We start from the raw sequence: 24902 nt of genomic DNA, 5'->3' as shown, positions 1-24902 counted from the left end.
AGCTGGATTTGGCCAGATGTTTCTTAGCTGTCAATGCTAGGACTCTGGCTTGTTCTTACAAAATGTCATTTTCAGTTGTTACCTTTATAGCCACCAAAATAGGGGAAGTGATCTGATTATGCTGGTGCCATTTAATCTCGCATGACTGGTTTGCTGATTTCTTATATTGAATGCCTTGCTTTTCAGAATAACTGTCTGAGCAGACCAACCGTCTACCTCGTTCCAGATATTGAGCTCAAGTTGGCCAATAAGCTAAAGGACATTGTCAAACGTCATCAGGTAACAAACGTACACTGTCACACTTAGCATGTTGCAGGATTTTCTATATAGGTAGGGGATGAATCCCTGTTAAGTCATGGAAACCCACTGGGTGATCTTGGGCAAGTCACACTCTCTCAGCCTCAGAGGAACGTTAAGGCACAGGGACATAAAACAGTCGGTCAGACCTTGGTAGTCCTGTTGTCCCTATTGGCTGCATGCACGCAGGACCACTGGGGACAACAGGGGTTGCGGGCCGCAGATACTCAAATAATCTGTAAACCTCAGTCCTGTTGTCCCCAGTGGTGGTGTGGCCATGTGCACATGCAGCCACTGGGCCCAATGGGCTGTCCCTAATGGCGGTGCAGCCACATATGCATGCTGCCATTCAAGTCCCATTGTCCAACTCAAGTAGATCACTTCCTTTATGCTTTTTTCAATTGGGAAAAGGAAGTGTGTGATCCTGCTGAATCTCACCTCCTGTTCCCCAGAGCTCTTGCCAATGCCAGCTGTGTCAGGCTCAGTTCCCTTCCACCTTCCCCCATCCAAGAAGGATAGTAAAGCTGGATGTTCAGCTGAGGTGCTGGGTGGGAAAGGTCTACCTGGAATTGAGGCTGGAGACCCTGTGTTGCCGGAGGAATGGCCATATGCCTGACCCCTTCTGGCCCACAGAGGCTTTAGGGAGGGTGAAGTCCAGTTCCCTGTCCCATTTCATTTCAAACCTTCTGCTCAGAGCAGTGGCATGTTTGACTTTTTGGTGTAGATTTGGCTCTTTGTTTCCACTCACCCAGATGTCTTTAAAATGTTATTTTGTCACTTGCAAGATGATAGCTGTATTTCAGTTTTGCATATTGCTGTCTCTGTGAAAAGGACTTTGGCAGCACAGTATATTAGACGTGTATTCACAGGTGTAAGAACTGGATTTTCCTGCCAGTAGCAATTATGTTGTTGTTTTGGCTGCTGCTTTCTAGCCTGGGGCCCAGTTGAGTGAAAGTAGGTGTGGGTAGATGGTAAGAGGTACTTTTCTCCTTGGACTCTCACTCTGTTAGAGGTTGGCTGAGTAGGATCATGGCTACAGAAAGTGGAGTAGAGCAACTGATTTTCATTGTAGCTGGAGAAGGCCCTCAGGATGTTTACACAATGCCCTTCCATCAGAGGGCTGGTTGTCACCAATACTGTGAGGAATAGTTTTCTGTAAGCATGCTGATCAACTGAAATCTTAATTCCTTTCTGTAGGTGGAAGTCATAGCTAAGAATTGCTCATAGATTTGTAGTGTTTCTTATTTAAAAGGTGCTAAAGTTATATAGCTTGTGATATGTACATTGGCTTGCAAGTTATATAGTGGAGTATAATGGCTCTGAATAGAAATACAGTGGACTCTTGTTATATGCTGGGGTTTGGTTCCAAGATCCCCTGTCGATAACAAAATTCATGTATGCTCAAATCCCATTAAATATAATGACTTAGCAAAACGGTGTCCCTTATAAAAAAATGGAAAATCAAGGTTTGATATTTGAAATTTATACTTTTTTTGAACATTTTCAAACCGTGGAGATTGAATCCATGTATAAAAAAATCTGTGTATAAGAAGGGCTGACTGTACTGCAGACTTGTTAAGTAGCAGGTAGTAATATTTCCACCTGGTCTAAAATTACAGCATTCAGTCAAAAGGTTCTCAGTGAGAATGTAAAAGATATTCTGAATTTACCAGCTTTGGGAAAGGATTTATTGATTACATGTAGAAACTATTTTATAGGTGGGAGAAATTGATTTAATAGCAGTAGAAGACAGTTGTTTTATATACAACACTTGTATTGCTGAAAAAGACGAACAGAATGGGAATCTTTTTTTAATTAACTGCTTCCCAAAGCGGTAACAGCTTTAAACACAACAAAAAGCAAGCGATGAAAACATTTGAAACATAATAATAAATATGCCAGTTAAAGCATTGCAAAATGAAGCTGGGTGTGAAATGAGGCTTACAAGACAAAGTACCAGTGTGTAAAAAAGCATTATAGCTTGGTTGTCCATGATTTCTTCACTTGGTTTTATTTTTGTGAAGGCATTCTGAAAAACCAAAGATGTGACGTAGACCATTCTGTAATTCTTATATTTGCTAGAATTTTGTAAGGTTTTAAAATGGACAGCTAGGAATCTTCTTGTAAGATTGAACATTGTGCTAGAAAAGACATAAGTAAACTAGAAATGAAGAGCCAGCCTAGAGTAGTGGCTTGAGCATTGGACTAGGACATTGGGAAACCAGGATTTGAATCCTCATTCAGCCATGGAATCTCCCTGGGTGACTTTGTGCAAGCCTCAGAGGAAAGCAATGGCATTCCCCCCCCCCCCCCCGAAGAAATCTTGCCAAGAAAACCCCATGACAGTGTTGCCTTAGGGTCAGCATATGTCAGAAAAGACTTGAAGGCATGCAGCAATGGAAACCAGAATCTAGTGGTAGTACCCCTCCCCGCAAAATTAGCCTTAATGTAAAAATATCTTATACACGAGTTACTTTTGCCTCAATGGTAGTGAACAAGCCTTAAACCTAATCTGAATATGTGATAGCTTTATTCTTTGCGTTACGTTTACTAAACATGCATCTGAACAGGTAGGCTCAAGTCTATGAAAGCTCCTGCTACCAATTTCTTTCTTTCAGATAGTCTCAAAGGTGCTATAAGATCCCTTTGCATACTAAACAGTGGCCCCATGCAGACAGGCCAAAATAAAGCTGCTTCGGGCCACTTTGGAAGTATGCTGTTTAAATGATGCATGCGTCCTAAGAGTCTGGAAGCTGCACCAAAGATGTGCTCTAGTCCTTAGGCCTGGACTGTGGCTTTGGCGTGACTTCCGGACTCTTGGGACGCATGCATCATTTAAATAGCGTACCTCCAAAGTGGCCCGAAGCAGCTTTATTTTGGCCTGTCTGTATTGGGCCAATGTTAGTTCATATAAGACAGTATTTTTGTGATGTGAGATGGGGTAAGGAAAATAGCAAATAGACAAATTTGCTATAGAGGCATGGATCTTTGTGACCAGACACAGTCTATACTCTGTCATTTTGTTCCTAAGGCTGGAATGGCTCCACCTTCACTTGACAATCTGCCCTCCCTCCCTTGTTCAAATTGTTTTTTCCAGGTATTCCCAGAGCTGCTGAGTAGCTTTGCTATTACTCTGGAGATTAGATATAAGTCACATAGCTGCAATTTGTAAAACAGCCACACTACTTCTATTCCCACACTTCAGATTAGGAATCTGGGCCAGGAAATGACTTGTCTAATGTCAGGAAATGTCATGTTGCACTCGGACTCCAAACTTGGCATATCCGTAGAGAAGGAACACATTTGTTCTTGTTCTACATATTTCTGATGCAATAATCCATATCTGCTGTTTCCTAGGGCACAGTCACAGAAGACAAGTCTAAAGCCACCCACCATGTTTATCCTGTTCCTACCTCATTGGATGAAGGTAAAGAGTTTTTTGTTTCGTATTTCATTGTTGTACTTTTGGAATGTTATGTTGTGAACAGCCTCTAAGGTCTTTGGATCAAAGGTGGGGTAAAAATATTTTAAAGTAAATGTCGTATTTTGTATCAGTCCCTTTAGTTGGGTGACATGGTCACTAAGATTTCAAAAAGAATGTGGTATGGATTCCCTTGGGAAGAAGACATTGCTTGTTATTATAGAATAGCAAGCAGAAATGTGGTAGCCTTAAGCCTCAGAGGTATTTTGATCACACACCCTTTTTCGTTCAGGGTGCTAGTGGCAAATATAAGAACTGGTTTGGGTGTTTCTGGGAAAATGTGGAGCAATTATATTGCTAAGCTTTAGAGCACTGAGGTTCACACTGAACCTGATTATATTATCCATATACCATGGCACTTAACGGAAAGAAATATAAGGCCTCTGCCCCACACAGTTTATAGCCTTGATTTTGATAACAAAGAAGATTCTTTTATGAGGGTAAACATGAGAAATTTAAAAGCAGCAGGAAGAATCTAATAAATAATAATATTTTTTTTATTTTTATCCCGCTTTTTGCCAGGCAATCAAAGTGGCGTACAACAAGTTAAAATACATCCCCATGCACACACACACACACACATATACATACATACATACAGTGGACCCTTGTTACACGCTGGGGTTTGGTTCAAAGATCCCCTGTGTATAACAAAATCCATGTACTGTATGCTCAAGTCCCATTACATATAATGACAGAGCAAAATGGTGTCCCTTATAAAAAAAAAGGAAAATCAAGGTAACTTTATACTTTTTTGGAACATTTTCAAACCGTGTGTGCTTGAATCCGTGTATAAAAAATCCGTGTATAAGAAGGGCCAACTGTGTGTGTGTGTGTGTGTGTGTGTATAATGCCCCCCTTAAAATAAGATTAAACAGTATAAGATTAAAAACTACATATTAAAAACCAACTAATCCAAATAAAATGATCATGGGAAGCGTTTACTAGATGGGAAGTCTTATTCGTGGCTGAGTATTTTATTCTGGGAAGGCCTGCTGGAAGAGATCCGTCTTAATGGCTTTTTTGAAGCTCTCTAGATTGGTAATTTGACGGATCTCGTCCGGCAGCCATTCCATAAATTGGGAGCGGCTGCAGAAAATGTCCTCTGGGAGATCGCCATCAGCCTGGTCTTTAAGGGCTGTAATAAATTCCTCCCAGAGGACCTGAGTGTATGGGGCAGATCGTATGGAAGCAGGCAATCCCTTAGATAGATTGAGCCCGAGCCATGTAGGGCTTTAAAGGTGATAACCAACACCTTGTACTGTGTCTGAGGAAATGTAGTTAGGTGTATTCAGAGGAGGTTGGCACCAGTTATGAAAATGGGATGGGATCACTCCTCCCACCACATTGTAACTTTTTCTTGTCCACATTCTGTGGAAGTTACACTCTCGCTTCTCTTTTTTTAAAGAAGGGAGTTTTTCTAGAGTCTCTAGGGAAATACAAGACGGGAGTTAACAGCGATGCTTGGATGACAGTATCTTGTGGTTGTCCCACAGAAAGCGAATGGGCAAACAGTACCTCCTGTGGAGTGCATGCCTTATGTGGAGCACCTATGTCTTGAAATTGGAGCTATTTCACAAAGCCATTTTCAGATGGTGTGTGACAAGCCTCCCAAGACAGTGCTTAGATATTTGCATATAATGTGAAAGCAGCCCCAACTTGACGTCAGTGAAGGCTGGTTGGTGTAGAAACATCAGCTGTGTAGAAAGGCAGCAACCAAGGACTCGTGAGCTGCTGGGAAACAGGAGAGTAACACAAGTATATCTCCCCACACAAAGAGGATTGGGACCCTTTCACATTACACAGTTATAGTGCTGTGAGTCCGCTGTAACTTCCATGGTGGGATACTGTGGAATCCTGGGAATTGTAGTTGGAGTGTCATTAGAGCGCTCTAGCTGAGAATTTTAAATATCTCTAAACTCCAGGTCCCAGGATGTCATAGGATGTTGCCATGGCAGTTAAAGTGGAATTATAGTGCTATAATTGTGTGGTGTGAAAGGACTCTTGCCTTTAACTGTTTCCGGGCATATACTCTCCTGTTACTAGCAGTACAAAAATGCCTAGCACACAACTCAGTGGGAGAAGGAGTGTTTTGAAATGGGGCCTCAGTTTCCCTAGAGTTTGTTTTGTAACTCAGCCAGCATGTATTGACAGACTGCCATTCACGTTTAATCAATAAAAAATAGGCTACCTTGACACATGAGGTTTCCATGTTGTTGTGTGCCTTCAAGTCGTTCCTGACTTATGATGATCCTAAGGTGAACCTCTCGCAGGGTCTTCTTGGCAAGATTGGTTCAGAGGGTTTTTGGCCTTTGCCTTCCTCTGAGGCTGTGAGAGAGTGACTCGCCCAGGATTACCCAGTGGGTTTCCATGTCTGAATGGAAATTTGAACCCTGGTCTCCAACACTCAGACCATTGCTCCAGGCTGGTTCTAGCTGAATTTTGACACATTCCCCAATGAAAAGAGATTTGAACACCAAATATGTATTAATTTTTCAATATAGTTGTGTACCGTATAAATTTCCCCCCCACTTTGAAAAAATCTTTCCTCAGCCGGAGGTGTAGCTGAGGCACTAGATGGCAGCATTTCTCTATTTTGCAGCCTTGAGCAATCCAGCTTCTCTTTGCTGTGTGTTTTCTATTCTGACAATGGCTGCACTGGGTTCTTTGTGATCAGTTCTTTCCCTCCCCTCCCCTGACCCACACACACTTTTGTGATCTGAAATCAATTGCTCTGTTTAAAGAGTTGTTCTGTGTAGCTGATAAACAAACTGGAATGATGTTCTGGTGATGCCTCAGGTGGTCTCAATGCTGCCATCCATTTGTGTGCTCATGTTTTTCTTCCTTTGCTACAAGGATAAAGCAGAGCTGTTCTATAAGCAGTCTGAGAAAGAATGTTGATTGTAGAGTATCTTTGGATAAGCCTGTTGCTATTGGGAAAGTGAAATTCTCCCAATCTTTAGCCCCCCAAGTATTGTGGAGGGGGCACAGCTCCTCTCTTGTCCTCTGCTTTTAGACCAATGCTACTCAGTTCATGGCCAGTCTTGGTGAGCGAAAAAAACAATTCAAAAAACAGTTGCAGTCAGTGGGCAGAAACACAGTGCCGATCCCTTATGGCAACCCCATCATTGAGTTTCCTTGGCAAGATTTGTTCAGAGGGAGACTGAGAGAGTCTGACTTGCCCAAGGTCATCCATCGGGTTTCCATGGCCAAGCAGGGATTGCAACCCTGGTCTTCAGACTCCTAGTCCAGCGCTCAAACCACTACAGCATGCTAGCTCTCTAAATGATGTTATCTTCTCCACAGAAGCAGTTGCAAATCAGAGGTTTGCTCTCACACAATGTATGTAAAAGGTCTTGGCAGTTTTTAAAGGAAATGGCAGCAGATTTCTTTGCTGTAGTCTTAATGGTGAGAGAAACATTTATGCATCACTCTAAACTCTTACAAGACCTGATTCTGTTGTGTCAGCCTACACCTCTCTTATAGGAGGATTTCTGGGAATGAAATATCACTTGAAAGCCTGGCTATGTTTTCTTTATCTGTAAGAAAGCATGATTATTATTTTTTTAAAAGGCTGCTTGCAGATTAGCCCAACCTGTCCTTGCAAAGCACTTGGCCAGCTGTTGAGAATGCTAGCAAAGGAGAAGATGAGGGGAAAGGAATGCTTTGTGGTGGTGCTGCTTCTTAGCCTGAGACAGTCCTGTTGGATAAAGGCATTTTAATGGCAGAAATGGGGTCTGGGAGGAAAGGCTCTTCCAGGCGTTAGGACCCAGAAGGAGGTTGCAAGTGTGGAAGCTGGCTGGAAGCAATAGCCATGGCTGAGTGTCTTCTCTCTCTGAACTCTCCATGACCCACCATTCATCTCCCCCAACCCTATTCCCTTTGCTCTCTTACTACATATAAGATTACTGTAACTAGCACAGCGTCCTTAAAGCGGTGTGAATACATGACGTTTTCTTCATTGCATGGAATGGTTTGAGACTGCAAGATTCTGAAATATTCTGCTTTAAGAGCTTCATCAATTCTTTGTTTGTGGCATGGCTAGTATTATTAATTTAAAGCATTTAAATGTTGTGTGAATTTTTGGAAAGCTCAAGGCGATCCAAGAAATCCAAACTTTTGCAAAGCAATTATACTGCTCAAAGGGAAGCATCAACAGGACTATGTTCCATGTGAAATGCCCTTGAACCTGAAATGCTGTAGTAAATGTGTTTAGAGTACATGTCCCTTTCAGGATTCCCAGGTTGGCTAAGACAGTGGACATTTCATGAAAGAGCAACATATGAAGGAATCAAAAATACCATATTTTCCAGCGTATAAGACAACCCCCAACTTTTCCAGTTAAAATATAGAGTTTGGGATATACTTGCCATATAAGACTACCCCTCTTCCAATGTACAACAAATAAAAATTAAAAAAACATCAGATTTGATTTCAGTATGGTAATTTTAATTCAAATGCTTATGACATGCAGGTACTTAGCAGGAAAACTTGTATACAAAGCCTTCTTGGATTGGTCAGTTCTCCCTGCCTGCCCAGCCCTCCCTGTCTCCAAGACTATCAGAGCAGTAGTGCAAACACAGCTCTTTTTTCCATACCCCGGCTGTCTCGGTCACCTGCAACTTGCTCCTCCCTTCACTTACACCTTCCCGGTGAGGTGCCCCCTCACCTTGTCATCGGGACCGCGTTAAGTCACTTCTTTCCACGAATCCTGATGAGTGGATTTTCTTCTACTGTACTTGAACAGCGCCACCCTTGCTGCTTTCATATGGTGGGGATGTGGCTGCGGCCGTTTTTGAGCTCCCCCCACCATATGCGGTGACCGCAGATTCTCCAGTTCAGCTCAGAGGTTTCAGCACCCGCCCTATAAGACGACACCCGGCATTTAAGACGACCCCTGACTTTTGAGAAGATTTTCCTGGGTTAAAAAGTAGTCTTATACGCCAGAAAATACCGTACTTAAAAAGTAGCCAGCAGCTGGCTCCGTACTTTGTCTGCCCTGGGTTTAAGCATGTCCTAGAAGGCTGCAGCTGTGCTGCTATTTTGACAAACAAAAATAATGTCTTATCCCTCCTAGTTGGGCTTTGAGGGTCAGGGCCACCCAAAAGAGGGGGATGATATAATGTCATTGGAGAATTGTTTTCTCTAGGAATGTCTAGGTCCTCCAGCATGACTCTGTGGTCAATGTCTAGAGATAAATCAATCACATCCACAAATGATCAAATATGTAAAAGTCAAAGCAGCCAATATGGAAGGCCAACTGTATTTTAGCATTGAAAAACATTTCTTGGTCTAAAAATTGTTAGTTGGGTTTTTTAATGTATTTTCTGGGGAGTTGCTGGCAGTTGGGGTGGGGGTTGCCATGGGTCCCAAAGGCCACATGTATACGAACCACACAGTTTCCCATCTCTGCTGCGGATGAAGGTTTGGAGCAGAGGAGGTGGGGTATTGATATGCTCCAAAGCAAATAGCCCTTTACTATTGCTATTTTGGGGGGGGGGGAGTATTATTGCAAAAGCCTTCAGAGAAATTGTCTTCAATCTCTGACTTATTTCTCAACCATTTCTGTAATCAGTTTTAACTCCTAAGTAGTAGAGGGATCAAATTTAATGAGCAATGGAAGCTACAGTGTTCTTGCGTTGTGCACAGTACTATGTGAAGTATTGAGAATATTGCAGGAGGCATGGCTGCTGGTAACAAAAAACAGTACCATGCACTAGGCAGAATGTTGTTGAATCCCTTCTTGCCATGGGGTCATGTACTCCTTCCTTATTTGCTCCATTGTCAAATCTGCCCCCTTTTTTGAACCCAGTTGTAATACATACCTCACTGTGTCTCAGAATTCCACAATTTTTGCCCATCTGCTCAAAAATGAACTGTTCCCAACTCAGTCTTAGGAGATGTTATTGCTTAGTTCTCTCTTGCTTTTTACCTCGAAGTCTTCCTGGTTGGACAGTCCATTAAGAAAAGAGATTTATGTTAAAGCCACTGGTTAACTTCCTTTGGGATGAGAAACATTTGTGATGCTTGTAAAGTTGCAGTGATTTTAACTGGATCTTTTTTGCTGTTCTTTTTTTTTTTTTGCAGAAGAGTGGTTTAGACCTGTGATGAAGAAAGACAAGCAGGTTCTTGTGCATTGGGGGTTTTACCCAGACAGGTAATAGGATATCTCATGCCAGTCTTGAAATACTGGCCCACCCCACCTCCAATCCCACTTTTCAGACAGAAGGGAGAAATTTAGTCATAGTTGTTCGTAATTTATGGTTTTTGGCTATCATGACTTTTGTCAAGAAAGTTATTTGTGACCATCTCCAAGAGTAATGAAATATCCCAAATTTTAAAAATAGAAAGTTTGTTCAGAAATAAGAGAAAATCGTTGTTTAACTAAACATAGTTGAGGCTCCAGACCATGATTTGTCTCCATGACAGGTAGACCTTGGTTTTTGTGGTTTCCTTCTTCACTGTCTTCAGTATCCATTGATCAGTGCTTCCCACCCTTTATGTCCCAGGGAATGGTGAACTTCAGCTACTGTGAACTTTGGCCATTTGCTGTGCTGCCTGGGTTTGTTGCGGGGTTGGTTGTAGCCCAAAACATGAAAGGAGTGCATATTAGACTCACTTCTGTAAGATGCTTCCCAACATCCCAAACTGTGCTTTATAATAGAGGCTTCAGACTTCAGTTTGTCTTGTTCAGTATTTCAGCCCCCTCACCAAGATCCGTTTACACCAGAAGTCATTCATTTCATTAGGGTTGACTATTATCTGCAGTTTTGAACTTCTGCAGTAAGTCCAGGAACACATCTCCCACAGATTGGGGGGGAGGCAGTACTGTATGTAGCTGTATGAAAGTATAACCAGAATGTTAACATACAGTAGCAGTGTTCCTACTTCCTTTGATAAAGTTTTACCTCTGGTAGATAGTATATCTGTTTTAATGAAGTTTCTCTGTTCCTGAGCAGAAACAGCAAAAAGAGTAGGAGAGGTTCCTAACACCTCTAAAAAGAAGGATTCAGAAACTCTTTTAATCAAAACTAGCTATGCTCATATGTGAGATGATATAAATAGGTAATACTTGCATAAATAAACAAAAGCATTTTAAACCTCCTAGAGATCACTTGAAGGCTCCTTTCAAAATGCCTCCTAGTATCCCTTTTTCATTCACCAGCCTCCTCCCCTTTTCTTAGGATTTCCATTTTGGTGACCAAATGTACAGATCTATGCTTTCTTTAAAATATGCTGGCTATAGCGGTTGAGGCAGACTAATCTGCTTCCCTCTTTTCTCCCTATTTTGCTATTCACACATGCTTAGGAAGGGATTCCAGAGATAGTACTGTTCACCTTGCCTGTTATAAGCCAGTAGACACAGTTACAGCAGGACTAGCTAAAGCAGAATCCCATTCTTGGCTAAAGCTTTGTTTATTGTGTTACTTACTACAGACACATTGCTGCAGCCTGACACCAAAAGTCACTCTTTCACCAGCCCTCCTTCAACTTCTTTCCAGTGCTGATGCTGCTAAAAATGTTCCAGTCAGATAGAGACCAAGGAAGAAAGGAAGGTGGATGGTTGTAAAAAGCCCTTGTAAAAAGGAATGCCACTGTCAGAGACTTTCACAGAGTTATGTCTGGACTTACTGGGAGTTAAGCCACTTAAGAATGCAATGCATGCATAAGCATACCAAATCTGCTGCTTCATAACATAGCATAACATTTCAGTACTTGAAATGGTCAATGTAATCTGGTATTTTCTTCCAACAGATTTGTGAATACCTAGAATGCTTAAGCGTACGTTTTCAGAAATGAGTGTAAATTGGTTCTTCCAACTTTAGTATGTTTTGCCATCTTTTCTAAGGAGAAATGTTGGTTTTTGAAGACAGTTGCAGTCAGCATGTTGCAGAATTACTGGGTGTTTATCTTATGCCGCTGCCATTCTGGCTGAACCACCTGAGGGATCAGTTTGCATCTTGACTTTTGCTTTTTTCCTCTCAGCTATGACACTTGGGTTCATTCTACTGATGTAGAAGCAGAAATTGAAGATCCTCCAATTCCAGAAAAGCCATGGAAGGTGAGTGTGTGTTCTTTTCAGGGTGGTTTTTGGAGTTCCAATTGTTTCAGAGCGTTCGGTCCCCAGGAGGTTTTTCACAAAGGGAAATAAAGTGGGGCACGAAGCACTAGATTGAGATCAACAAGCAAAAAGTCTCCAATAGCCCTGCCAATGCCAATTCAGACAGCTCAGATTGATAAGAGAGACTGTTAAGGGTGCCCGGTGAGGAAGATGGAAGTCTGTAGATCACTGCTATTCTCTTGGGCTGTACAGGGAACCCAGGTGGATAAAGCTGGGAGAAGTTAATCCCCACAGCTTCATCCAGCCAGATTTCCATAATACAAACCAGATTGAATGGCATGCTCATCCAGGATCAAGTCTGCTGAACTGAATTCAAGCTACTGGACTTGAGAGTATTTCCTGCTGCTTTCTGGGACAGCAGAGGCTGAAGCCTTACTTTTTAGAACAAGACCACAGAAAGGCAGGGGAGTTTTACCTAAGATAGATAATGCTATGCCATGCTTTTTCATAAGCCATTATTTTCTATTGAGATCTTCAAACCAAGAGTATGAAAAATGTACATTCTACAATGGTTTGCTATTTTAAGGATGGAAATATATTTTAGAAGTCTGAGCATTTGAAAGACTTTGTTCATTAGGTGGGAGGAGGTCACTTCCATTGAAGGCTTGGAACACATTAATTGTGACAGGAGTCATAATTTCCTGGGGTCTGTTGAACACAGAAAAAGTGCAAACACTGGCAGCCTTATTAATGATTAGAGGCCTGTGTGCATTGCAGTAGTTTGAAGCTGATCTCATTCATTGAAAGAAAATATGGAAACTGCTATAACAGAAGGGTTTCTTTTCAGGTAATTGCTCTATTAATTTGCCTGACAACATGAAACATTCTTTCTAGATTCATCAATTCATTTGCCTACCATCAGCAGGGGATAGTATTATGTGATGAGAATGAAGGTGAAAGCACAGAGGGAGATGCCTGCTTCAGTGGGTTGGAAAGACTGCTCTCAGTTTGCTGATACCACAGAAACTGCTCTTGAACTTTAACTTTCTAAAAATAAAATAACCTTTTTTAAAAATAGCATCTCCTCGCAGTGGGCGATAGACAAGAAAGCTGTAGATGTAGGTGGAGCCAGCTCACATTTCTCTTTATCCATCCCTTTCTCAGACAGTGAGCAGAAATGGTAGGCTGTCCTCATCTTAATCATGGAAACATAGACAGTAGCTTCATATGGAGTCAGATCCCAGTGATTTGAACTTGAGATCTGAGAGGACCAAGGTTGATAATCGTCATCTGGCTAAACTTCTGAAATATAGCCGTTACCCAGATGTTTTCTAAATGTCTCAACCTACCTTCTCTTCCTATTCTCTTTCCTCCTCTCAACCCCTCCCCCTTTTTAAAAAATATCAATCCTTGGCCCATTTCTCAGACTTTTTCTTCTTCTTCTTATTATTAACCTTTATTTATAAAGCGCTGTAAATTTACACAGCGCTGTACATACAATCTTTTAGTTAGACGGTTCCCTGCCCTCAGGCTTACAATCTAAAAAGACAAGACACAAAAGGAGAAGGGAGTGGTGGTGGGGAATGGGATCAGGTCCAGCAGTTCTCCACCTCCGAGGCCTGGATCAAGTCAGATCTTCATCTTGAGTATGAGTTCAGAGACTGTATGACCTGAGACAGGCTTCTCGAGGCCTGTAAATATGATCACATAGTTACACAGAGGCATTTCTTGTTAAGGTTTAGTTCTTAAGTTTCATTTAGTTCTCAGTAGTCAGGAGGCCATAATTCTCAGTGTGTTAGTTAGCCCTATAGTTTTGAATAATAATTTTCCTCTACAAGTTCTCCTTGAAATATTGTGAAGACCATCACTGCAAGTTAATTTGCAAACATCAAGAAGTTCATTTTTATAACTTCAAGTGGCTTTTAATCTCGTCTTCGCTGAAAATAATTCTCTTATAACACATCCTTCCATCTGAACACCAAATGCTTCTAAGTACTTCTAGAAGAGGTACTGGGACAATTCCAAGTTCTGGGCGGTTTTCCACTGGCACTCAGCATTGGAAGTACTTTCTTTCCTTTGCTATGCTGCTTTTGTACTTAAAGTTGGCCTTTGTTTGTTTGTTTATTCATTTATTGGTGCTTTGGGAAGCTGTGTGGAATATGGAATTGCATTTGGATGAACTGGCAAAAAAGGGAGAGGTTATGGACATTGCTTCCCTGGTTAACCAAAATGTTCAGGGCAGTTGGCAGTATAAAAAGGGTTTCCACTGGAGTAAATATTTTGGTCTCTTGTACAAGAAAAGAAAGAAAGAAAGAAAAGTAAAATATAACAGATTGATTATGGCATTAAAAACATGAACGTAGTGCTAGGGAGTTCCACTTCTAGGCAGCCTTCAGAGTGCTGCCCAGGTTGTATCCAGACTGTTTGAAAAACCAGCAGGTAAAGACCTTTGTATTTAAGGAAGCTTTTGGTTAACAGTTTTAATGGTATGTGTGTTTGTAGTGTTCATATTTTATTATGTTTTAAGGTGTCTTTCCATGCTGTTTTTGTATTTTTTAAATAGCAATTTAGTTTAATTGTATTTTAACTTTTGTATTAAAAGTTTTAAAAACTGTATCTTGCTTTTGAAATGTTACCAGCTTGGATCCTGTGTTTGGAACAGTCTAGCATGCTCCCTTAAGAGTATGAGCTTTACCATGTAGGGATGAGGTGATGTGAGATACAGCCACCCTCTCAGACAACTTGCTGCTGCCACTACCTGTGGTACATTACAACAGCTGCTTCTCCAACTGTCCACTCCAAATGTGTTGGAAAGCAACTCCCATAATCCCTTACCTCCCATTTAGGAAATGTAGGCCAAAACATTTAGGAAGGCAAAGATTCCTCTTGCAAAGATTAATGAGTTGGTGTTATGTGAACCATATACAGTATTCCAAAGTTCTATACAGATCCATGTAGTAGGTGTCTGTATATGTGCAGTTTAAGTTGGAAACATTCTTAGTTTAGGACAAGTTAAGAGAGGGACATAGTGGCAGGATGAAAAAACAGAGAAGGTTGAAGCTAGGGTAATTTTAAAAATATATTTTCAAACTGTGAATTGAGAGGAGAGAATTGTTTGATGCACAGAATGTAAGAGGGGAGAAACAGTGCTCCAAGGCATGCAGGCTGACATAAACATCAGTGGTATTACAATGTAAATTTAGAATGTTTTTCTCCCTGATGAAAATTCATATTGTGTGTAGCAGCAACATTGTTCAGGGATTATTCTGAATGCACCATTGCCTTTGTTTTTGTAGGTTCATGCCAAATGGATTCTGGACACAGATGTCTTCAATGAATGGATGAATGAAGAAGATTATGAGGTTGATGAGAACAAGAAGCTGGTCACCTTTCGCCAGCGGATCTATATGAAGAATGAAGAAGTAAGACTGCCCTGACGTTCATAGTAATTGTGCTTTTGAACAACAGGATAAATCTTGTACTTAGTTTGACTCCAAAGTTACTATACGTACGTTGATTGCTAGTGTCAGAAGAAAATGGCAATAGTGTTTTCAAAATTCACACAAGATATGCATTTATGACATACATTTTCTCTGGAAGGTAAAAAAATTGCCTGACTTACACAGGGGAATTTCGAAGACATCCTTCCCATTTAGCTTTGTGGACCTGCCCAGAAATCAGCATTGTGAAAAAGCCTATTTGGGGTCTCCTAGTTTTCCCTCCAGACAGAAACAGCTTTCTCTGCCCCAAGCTACCCTATTCTGGCATAACAGACCATGACTTTGGTATAGCACACTAAAGGATTGCTGCAAAGGATGACAGAATGTCAGGGAGACCAGGGGCTGCCATAGGATTGTACTGAACCTGCTCCCTTGGGGAAATTCAGTGCTGGGTTATGGAAATGCTGTGGGAGGGGATGGGTTGTCACATTTTCAAGGTAGAGGCTAGCTTCTCCCTTGAAAATACAGGAGAAGTACATTTAGTAATAACTGGCCAGGTGGTACTAGAGCTGGGAGGCCACAGACTACATCTCAGTGTTGTGCAGGTCATATTGTGACTGGTGGTGACACCTTTTGTTTTCTTAACAGCCAGTCTGTAGTCCAGAACGGCGAGATAGGAAGGCCGCAGCTGGTGCCAGGAAAAGAAAGCACTCTCCCTCCCCTCCACCTCCTCCCACCCCAGTGGAATCAAGGAAGAAAGCTGGAAAGAAGGGGTGAGTAGTCTGAACCTCCTACAGTTTGAGATGATCTCTCTCTTTTTTTAATCATAAGGGGAGAGATGAGCCAGCAATTTCTCTCGAGCCAATGTTTACAGCCGTCAGCGACCACGCCATCTCTTTGAGTGGGTAGCATGAATCTTTAATGCTGCCTATGGAGCATGATTCCTTGATCATCCAAGGGGAATGCACCTCCTGCCAGTGGAGGAAAACATGGTAGAGTCGTTACTTCCAACCTAATGAGTGCTTCACAGATGACATGCAGAGACCATTAATAGGCAAATTCTTTTTTCTATGTTGCAAAGGCTGTCCTGATGTAACTTCATTATCTTAATAAAGTTATCCAATTATGCAGTTGTTAAACTTTAAAAAAAATACTGCTGCTTCTGTGTTTGAGCTTAATTTAATGTTTTGCACTCTACATTATCTTTAAATTAAAAGGCTGTTTTTCTGTTGCACTGTTATAGTAGTTAACAGCTACAGTTAGTAGCATCACAACATTGACAATTTATTTATTTATTTATTTATTTTAAAAAACGATGATGGCTTAGGACAGTAGCTCGCTTATGTATGAGCGAAATTCAGGAATTACGGCGTTCTTGTTTACTAAATGTTTGATCAGGTGGAAGGAAGTCTAAATAGAGCTGCTTTGATTTTCTCAAGGTATTTTGTTTAACATCACATCTAAAAATGTTTGTAGTAAATCTTTGAAAAATCCAAGGGGGAGATTTTGTTGCTTTCACATTGAGAAGAGAGAGTACAATACAGAAGAAAGTTCAAAATAGGCCTTGTGTGGGACAGTGTAAACAGTCTTTTAGTGTCTCTGTTTTCATGAGCTTCTGTAAAAAACATTCCTTTAAAATACATCTGAAACTACAGGAAAGTCATATTCTTGATTCAGATCTATACAGCTACAAGGTACAAGAGGCTCCCTCAGTTGTTTTAGTGTTGAAAATATCAAGATTGATCATTTATCTGAGTTGTAGTTAACACTTTGATTTGCAGTTTTGAAGAAGAAAGTTGCCTCTATTTGTTTTTACTGGTGCACAGATGTCTTGCAGCAGGATAGTATCATTTTAGAGTAAGCATTCATTTTGTCCCAAAATAGCAAAAGCCATCTCTAGCGTTCTTGAGAGTACCCTGGGTTGCCTTTTTTAAACACATATCCCTCAAAATTGGTGCAAAAGCAAACTGGGCATGACATTTTGTCACTTCTGGTCTGTTGTAAAAGTAGTGTTGCAGCCCCTTTTTCAGGGAGCCAATGGAGAGTAAAACTGGGGAGTGTATATTTGGCCCATATAGGCTAGATACAGTTTCTCAACAGCACAAAACATGATAGTTGTCTGTTAGGAAAGAAGGCAATTTGTGGTTAATCTGTCATAGACAAACGAGCCTGTATGGAAAGAGACGAGGACAGAGGGAAGATGATGACCAAGAAGATCTTACCAAGGATATGGAGGATCCAGTCCCTGTGCCTAACATAGAAGAAGTGGTGCTTCCTAAAAATGGTAAGGTGTTCTAAATACTTCCTCCATGAATCGTTGTCTTGACATAAGACTGTTGTTAACCTTCCAGCTCTGCACTGACTTGAAGCTAGAAGGCCTTTTTCTTCTGGGTAGCCTTGGAATTCAGTCGGTCCTCTTACATCAGGTGGGGTGAACTTATTGTCCTTCCTATGAGGTTGAACTTCTGTTGTCCCTCACTATTGGCCAATCTGGGGCTGATAAGAACTCAAGTTGAACTGTTACCTGGAAGGCCAACAGGCCATTTCTTCTCTCTCTCTTTCCCAAGACTGCCTCATTGACTGCGATTCAGAGTTTCACTGTCATGAGGTTTACCCTGAGTTCCTGTTGGTTTGTTTGTGCTGTTGTTGCCCAGCCACCAATGGAGAAGTGCTTTTGAATGTATTATGAAATGATGCCTGGTTGCCAGTGTTTCACAGCATCAAAAATAGTATGTAGAGAGATCTTGTAGCACCTTTGAGACTAACTGAAAGGAGGAGTTTGGCAGCATGATCTTTCCTAGACAACAGTCTACTTCCTCAGATGCATTTAGTGGAGTGGAAACCAGGGACAGACATATATATGCCATTGGTATGTGAGAATGTTAATTCAAAATCCTTTGTGTATGGAAATGAAATAGCAAGTCATTTAATGGTCATTAGTGAACAAAGACATTGGGAATCAAAATGAAGCAGAAAGCCCCCAGACATGTGAAAACACTCCTCCTCTCTGCAACAAGCACCTGAGAATGCTCTGATACCCCAAAATAGCTCTGTGTTCCTCTGCAGTCCCTCAAAATTGCAAAAGCTATTTTAAGAGGGACTGCAGAGACAAATGGAGGTATTTGGCCTTGTTATATGGAGTTGTGGCTTGGGGATGGAAGTGGCCCCTATCCCCTACACTGTTGCCCTGGTTCAGAGTGTTCTTTTGAGCAAGAAGGAAAATCTGTTTGTTTGGCACTGTATTAGGCTTAAAACAGATACAGCAATAATATTTTACTGATTTGTGGCATTGAATGTGAGGTTATTGATGGCACCAAGTCTTGGTCTGCTGTCATCATGTTTCTCACAAAAAGGAGTTAAGTTCTTAGAGCTGAGGTGGGCAACTGCAGTACATCTGGGAGGCAGTTTTCTGTCAGCTTCTAACTGCACTTTGCTCACTAGAGGTTGTGTCAGTTGAGTATCCAAATAGTGTGTTGCAGCGGGCAAAACACCATACACTCGTCCCCCGGGTTACGAAATTAATTCGTTCCGGCGCCATTTTCGTAACCCGGGGGACTTTCGTTAGCCGAATCCCCATAGGCGCTAATGGGGAAAAGCCGCGGCTGCGCCGCGGCTCCATTCAAAACAGCGCCGGCTTTTTTTCGCAAGCCGGGGAAACGTTCGTAACCCGGAAATAATTAATTAATTTATTTTTTTTCGTATCCCGGGAATTTCGTATCGCGGCGCGTTCGTATCCCGGGGTACCAGTGTATTTTCATTGAACAAGCGAGCTATTTTCAGAATAGATAAGAACAAAAGCTAACAGCAATAATGAGAAGAGATCCTGATGAGAAAGCAAATCAGTTTTAGCTGCTGACAGGGTCCATTGACCATAGCGTTAGTACTTTATTTGAATAACTGTTGTGAGATAAGTAAGGCAAACAGTTAATAGAGTATGTTATGAACGTCTAAGTAGAGGTATGGGCTTCTCACTTCCACACTCTTGCCGACAGTCTCCTTGTTGTCTGGCAGAGTTGACTTAAGGAAGGTTCCCCTTGTATTTTACTTGGTCATCATGTTTTATTGTATTGCTCTAGTAATGCACACCTTTAGGCTTTCCCTTTAGGCCTGAAGCTTGAAAAGTTAAAAGTGTCTTCTGAGGCAGCAAAGGCATGAATGTGCCACTTCCTTCCCATTGAGTGGCACATCGGTCACAGGCCACAAAACACAAAAACATACATGGGTGCATTTGTGACCTGGTAAGGCCGAGGCATCTGCTACACTACACGCTTGACAGGTTACTGTGACCCAAATGTTGCACATGCATAACATGCGTTCCAATATTTTTAGCGGCTTCCATCCTGAGGTCCTGGGAAACAATGCTTGGTAGGAAAACTGTTCAATCTTCCAGACAAGAATCACCTTTTCAGAGTAACCAACTAAAGCAAATCTGCTTAGAAGGGCTTGATAGATCCTAACTCAGTACTAGTGTGGACTGATGAATATTCTGGTTTGGTTTGGGATTACACACCCAGAAACTTACCTGAATGAACCTGAGCCAACTACACCCCTCATCGTAACCTAGCTCATGGCGTTGAGGAGAAAATGGGATAACCACTCTTGGGTTTTCCATTTTATCCCATCTAAGTAAGTTGTTTAGTGTGGGGTATTGCTTATTCTCAGGCATTTTCAAACCCTGAAGATGTGTGCTTCATACTCAGAATGATGACTGCAAGGAGAGCGGGGACATCATTAAACTTAATGGGCAGTACAGAGCCGTCCTATGCAATGCAACAGCAATGTTTGCTCACCCTGACCTAATTTTAATTTTGCTTAACGTTTATAGTAAATCCAAAGAAAGATAGTGAAAACACTCCAGTAAAAGGAGGGACAGTAGCAGACCTTGGTAAGACTTTTACATTCTTTTGCTTGGTTTTTAATTGTGTATGCTTTCTTCATTCTTTGGCACCTGCAGCTATTTTTACCTAGCTTTGTATGGTAGCCTGTTCCAAAGCTTATCCACCATCTTCTGTAGCAACAGATCCTTACTCCTTAGTGGGTTGCTTTTCTAAAGAGGGAAAAGTCCTGCCCTGTTGAACACTGTTCATGGCAGCCCACTGTTGAATACAACAAACCACCAGTGTTAATTGACCATATGTAATATGCTTGACAAGTTGCAAATCATCTGCACAAAATGAACTGGGAATCCGAGCGGTTTACAACAGAGGGGATAATATATTTTTGATTGATTGATTGATTTAAAATTTTTTAACTCAATCCCTTTAAAACAATCAGTTAAAAATTATTTTTAAGAAGCGAAAAACCTATTAAAAATTAAGAGGTTAAAATAAGGCAGATTGAATCCAGTTAATTTTTTTTAAGTATTCAATGCATCTGGTTGGGATTTGTATAAAACCAGTTAGCTCTCAAAGGCTTTTTGTAAATGTTTTCACTCGGAGCCAAAATGGTACTCACTCTTATTTTAAAAAATCAATAATAACTTTAATTATTTGATTGTTTTATATCCCATCTTTCTCCTAAAATGGGACTCCCAAGTGTTTTACCATATGAGTTAAGAAATAATAGCAAAAACAGTATGTCCTAGGAAGGTTTAAAAAGCATTAAATAATCAATTCCATTGACTTCTAAGACATTATTGTTAAAAAGTTTTTAAAAAGCATGAATCACATAGTAGATTTTAAGAGCAGCACACACAGATTTTAGGAGCTGCCTGAGCGGGTGTTGCGACAGAGGGAAAGATCATGAGACTTGTCCATAGTCTGGACACAAGCTGTTTAGGGCTTTACAGGTATAGCCAGCACTTTGAATTGTGCCTGCAAACAGACTAGTAGACAGGGGCAGTATTTGAGCAAGGGGGTTATATGTTCCTTATAACCAGCCTTGGTCAACAAGTTTAGACAAACCATCTTGGTCATTCTTAAATTTCCACACATTTTCCAAAGGCAGCCCCATGTAGGATGTATTTTTGCAGTAATCTAACTGGAATGTAGGCAGTCTATTCCATTGTTAAACAGCTCTTACCATCAGTAGTTTCTGCCAGATATTTAGGTGGGATTGTTTTTCCTTGTAATTTGAGTAAACTGATTCATGGCCTGATCTCTGGAGAGCAGAAAACCAGCTGTTCACCTCTTCTATGTGACATCTTTTCAGATATTTAAAGATGACTATCATATTATCTCTCCATTTTGCCTACTCCAAACTAAGCATACCCTTCTCCATAAGCTATTCCTAACAGGGCTTGATTTACATCTAAATTTCCTTTTTAAAAAACCTCAAGTAAAGGAGAGCTCACCACCTTCCAAGGTAGTCTGTTCTTCAGTATTGAACAGCTCTTAATATCAGGACGTTCTTTCTACCATTTAGTTGGAATACCCTTTCTTTTGATTTGAATCCATTGGTTCAGATCTTACCCTCTAGAGCATCAGAGTTAGACTCAGCTATAATAAAGCTTGTGTACAGTTTTGTCTTCCCTGGTATCACTGTTCAAAACAATGTTTTGCTGAAGTTCTGTAGTTCTTTCTGTTTCTGAATTCTAAATTATGAGTGCTGTTGCTCTCACAGCAGCCCAGTAAGTACTGATCTGGCCATGCTTAGTGGTCACAGAATGCTGGCTGACCAAGAAGAGGCAAAGCATCTGGATGTTACCTCTTTGTGCAGGCCACATATATAGGAATAATAGTTGAACGGGGTTATTAGTGGTACAGGTGGTTTGAATTTGTCTCTCCATTCTTGTCTTTCAGATGAACAGGATGAGGAGACAATGGTTACAGGAGGAAAGGTAACAACAGCCTGCTCTTCATTTAGAAAAAAACATGATTTGGAAAAGAACCATAATCAAGAGCCATGGTGGTGTAGTGGTTTGAGTGGTGATCTATGACCTTGGCAACCAGGGTTGGAATCCCACCTCAACCATGGAAATCCACTGGGTCACCTTGTGGTTACACCTTGGTTACACTCTTTCAGTCTCACAGGAAGGCAAAGGAAACCATCCGGAACAAATCTTTTTGCCATGAAACCCCCATGATATGTTCAACTGAAGGTCACCATAAGTCAGAAACTACTCAAAGGCACATAACAGCAAATTGTGAAGTACTAATTTTCTAACTGACAGTTGTTTTGTATTTTTATTTTATTTTCTGAGAGCCTTTCTAGCTGAACAGCAGGGTATAAATACTATAAATAAAGAAATAATTTAGTTTTGAAAACCAAAGCACTTAGGTTTTACCCAATGATATGAAGCTGTGGCACCATAAAGATGCTTAGTATTTGTGTAGCTTTGCAAACATTCCCAGAAAGGCAACTCACCCAGTGGTAATGGGAAAAAATTATTTTACTTCGGCTACCTTATGAAGAGTTCCTATGTCTCTCAGGAAGCTTATTTGATGTATAAACTTGGAATGGACCATTGAAATAGGGAGAAGGAAAGTGGGCTGGTTACTTCACAATGATGCCACACCATAGATCAGGGGTAGGCAGCCTGCGGGCCAGATGCGGCCTGGCAAGGTCTTGGGACCGGCCCCAGCCTGGTAGTGCCGCTGATTGCCGCCGGGGCCTTTGGACTCTCGCGCACAGGGGCAATTGTCTATAGAAGCCTCACAAACATGCATTTATATTAAGATTTTTTAAAAAATCAGCAAATTTTTTCATGTGCCCTCCACTTTTTTTAAAAAAAGTGTCCACCATTTGAAAATGTTGTCCTACATTTGTCCCGGTTTATTTATTATTTAAATTTTAAAATTTTTATTTAATTATTTATTTTTTGGCTTCCGTCCCCCAGTTGTCTGAGGGACAGCAACCCGGCCCCTGGCTCAAAAAGGTTGCCTACCCCTGCCATAGATATTCCTTTCAATAGCCTAGGTTTCTAGGTGAATTACATTTTTACCATGAAATTGTGATAGAGATTGGAAAGACTAGTTTCCAAATAAGGAGCAACACCCCCCCCCCCCCATTCTTGAATTTCCCTCAAACCAGTGAAAGTTTGAGATGACATTAGAAGTGACTAGAGCATGCGTGCCTAGTTTACTTGAATGTAAAGCAGTACCTACCACTTCTTACCTAAAGCTTAACCAGAGCACTAGTGGATCAGAGGTGGTGCTTGTTGCTGCGGGATTTCACATTGTTTCTGACGTTTCTGGCATCCCTAAAGCCAATGTGTCATCTTGTTTTCATGACAAGATTTGTCCAGAGACGATTTGCCTTTGCTTTCCTCTGAGGCTGAGAGAGTGTGTTGTCCAAGGTCACCCATTGGGTTTCTATGGCTGAGTGGGGATTCAGAGTCCTAGTTCAATACACAAAGCACTACACTAAGTTGACTATGAGCTGTGATCAGAGGTACAAAAAAAATAATCCAGAAATATCATTATGAACAAGAAGCATTGTTTCAGGTATAGGAATGAAAACGAAGTTGCACCTTATAATTATTTCATTGATGAAGTATCTGTTGGCTGGAGGAGGTAACTGCTTAGTCAGAGCCTTTACACAATTGATTACTCTTCATCAGGCTGTCTCTAATTTAAAAAAGAGAGAAGCCTTTGCTTGTGTTGTCAGTAACCAGATGCATATGCCACTGAACAGCAAAGAAAGAGTTGAGTAATGGATGCAGAGGTGCTGAATTAAAAAAGCTGAGAGTTATTGAAGGCTTTCATGGCCGGCATCCATAGATTTCTGTGGGTTTTCGGGGCTATGTGGCCATGTTCTAGAAGAGTTTCTTCCTGACGTTTTGCCAGCATCTGTGGCTGGCATCTTCAGAGAAGTCACTTACCGGGTTTATCTTCTCTGAAGATGCCAGCCACAGATGCTGACGAAACATCAGGAAGAAACTCTTCTAGAACATGGCCACATAGCCCAGGAAACCCACAAAAACTATAAAGCTGAGAGTTACTTCCTGCTGTTCTTTGTGTGTCAGTGTAGTTATGGAAGTAGTTTGTAAATGTTTTATCTTAGCTATGTTATTCCATTGATTTATCATAGGAAGAGTTCCAGCCCATTGCCATATTAACCACATAATGTACTATCACCAGCATACAGACCAGTGCTGGTTGGAGGAGACATTTCTAGGAGTACCCCTCAAGTTGATCATGCCTCAAGGGCAGGTGGTTTCAAGAGCTAGTTCAGTCTTGTTACACAAATTGCACTGCGTTGTTAACTTAAGGTCAGGGTCATCATTTTTCCAGTTTTGTGCCATCTTCATCCATTTGCTCAATTCCAAAGTAACTGTTTTTCTTCCTGCAGGAAGATGAAGATCCCAACAAAGGTGACCAGAGCCGCTCAATAGACACAGGAGAAGACAATGTTACAGAACAGACGAATCACATTATTATCCCCAGCTATGCATCTTGGTTTGACTATAATTGGTATGTTACAGAGAGCGGAGCTCAACAAGTTCATCTTAACAAGGTCACAAGTCCAGAGAATGCTCTGTGTGGCTGTTTCTTTCCCATGAGCCTGCCTGAAATTTAATGCTGTAATTTTCTGAAGCTGTTCCCCCATGATGTACCCCAAAGGACCAAATGCTAACTTAATCTAGGGGTTGCTGTCTTTGAGACTTGTGGGTGGTGTTTTTCATTTGAAATGCCTACAAACAGTTGCAATATCGGTTACAAGCATTTCTGGACACAACGTT

The 24902-nt window shown here is 41.2% G+C and overlaps 1 protein-coding gene across 1 annotated transcript in view; it reads left to right on the top strand.

Annotated features, from left to right (window-relative positions):
• SMARCC1 (SWI/SNF related, matrix associated, actin dependent regulator of chromatin subfamily c member 1) overlaps positions 1 to 24902 on the top strand; it is a 115602-nt gene that overhangs the window by 7582 nt on the left and 83118 nt on the right. Inside the window, exons 5-14 of the mRNA XM_042474761.1 lie at positions 187 to 279; positions 3655 to 3724; positions 9866 to 9935; positions 11765 to 11840; positions 15137 to 15262; positions 15929 to 16053; positions 17440 to 17564; positions 20106 to 20165; positions 22021 to 22058; positions 24512 to 24633. Coding sequence (XP_042330695.1) covers positions 187 to 279; positions 3655 to 3724; positions 9866 to 9935; positions 11765 to 11840; positions 15137 to 15262; positions 15929 to 16053; positions 17440 to 17564; positions 20106 to 20165; positions 22021 to 22058; positions 24512 to 24633 — 905 coding nt within the window. The remainder of the gene's footprint in view (positions 1 to 186; positions 280 to 3654; positions 3725 to 9865; positions 9936 to 11764; positions 11841 to 15136; positions 15263 to 15928; positions 16054 to 17439; positions 17565 to 20105; positions 20166 to 22020; positions 22059 to 24511; positions 24634 to 24902) is intronic.

This window comes from Sceloporus undulatus, chromosome 6 (assembly GCF_019175285.1).
Source record: "Sceloporus undulatus isolate JIND9_A2432 ecotype Alabama chromosome 6, SceUnd_v1.1, whole genome shotgun sequence".
In the NCBI taxonomy this organism is placed as follows: Eukaryota; Metazoa; Chordata; class Lepidosauria; order Squamata; family Phrynosomatidae; genus Sceloporus; species Sceloporus undulatus.
The sequence above is the reverse complement of the archived record's forward strand: the minus strand, read 5'-3'. Positions and strand labels throughout refer to the sequence as shown.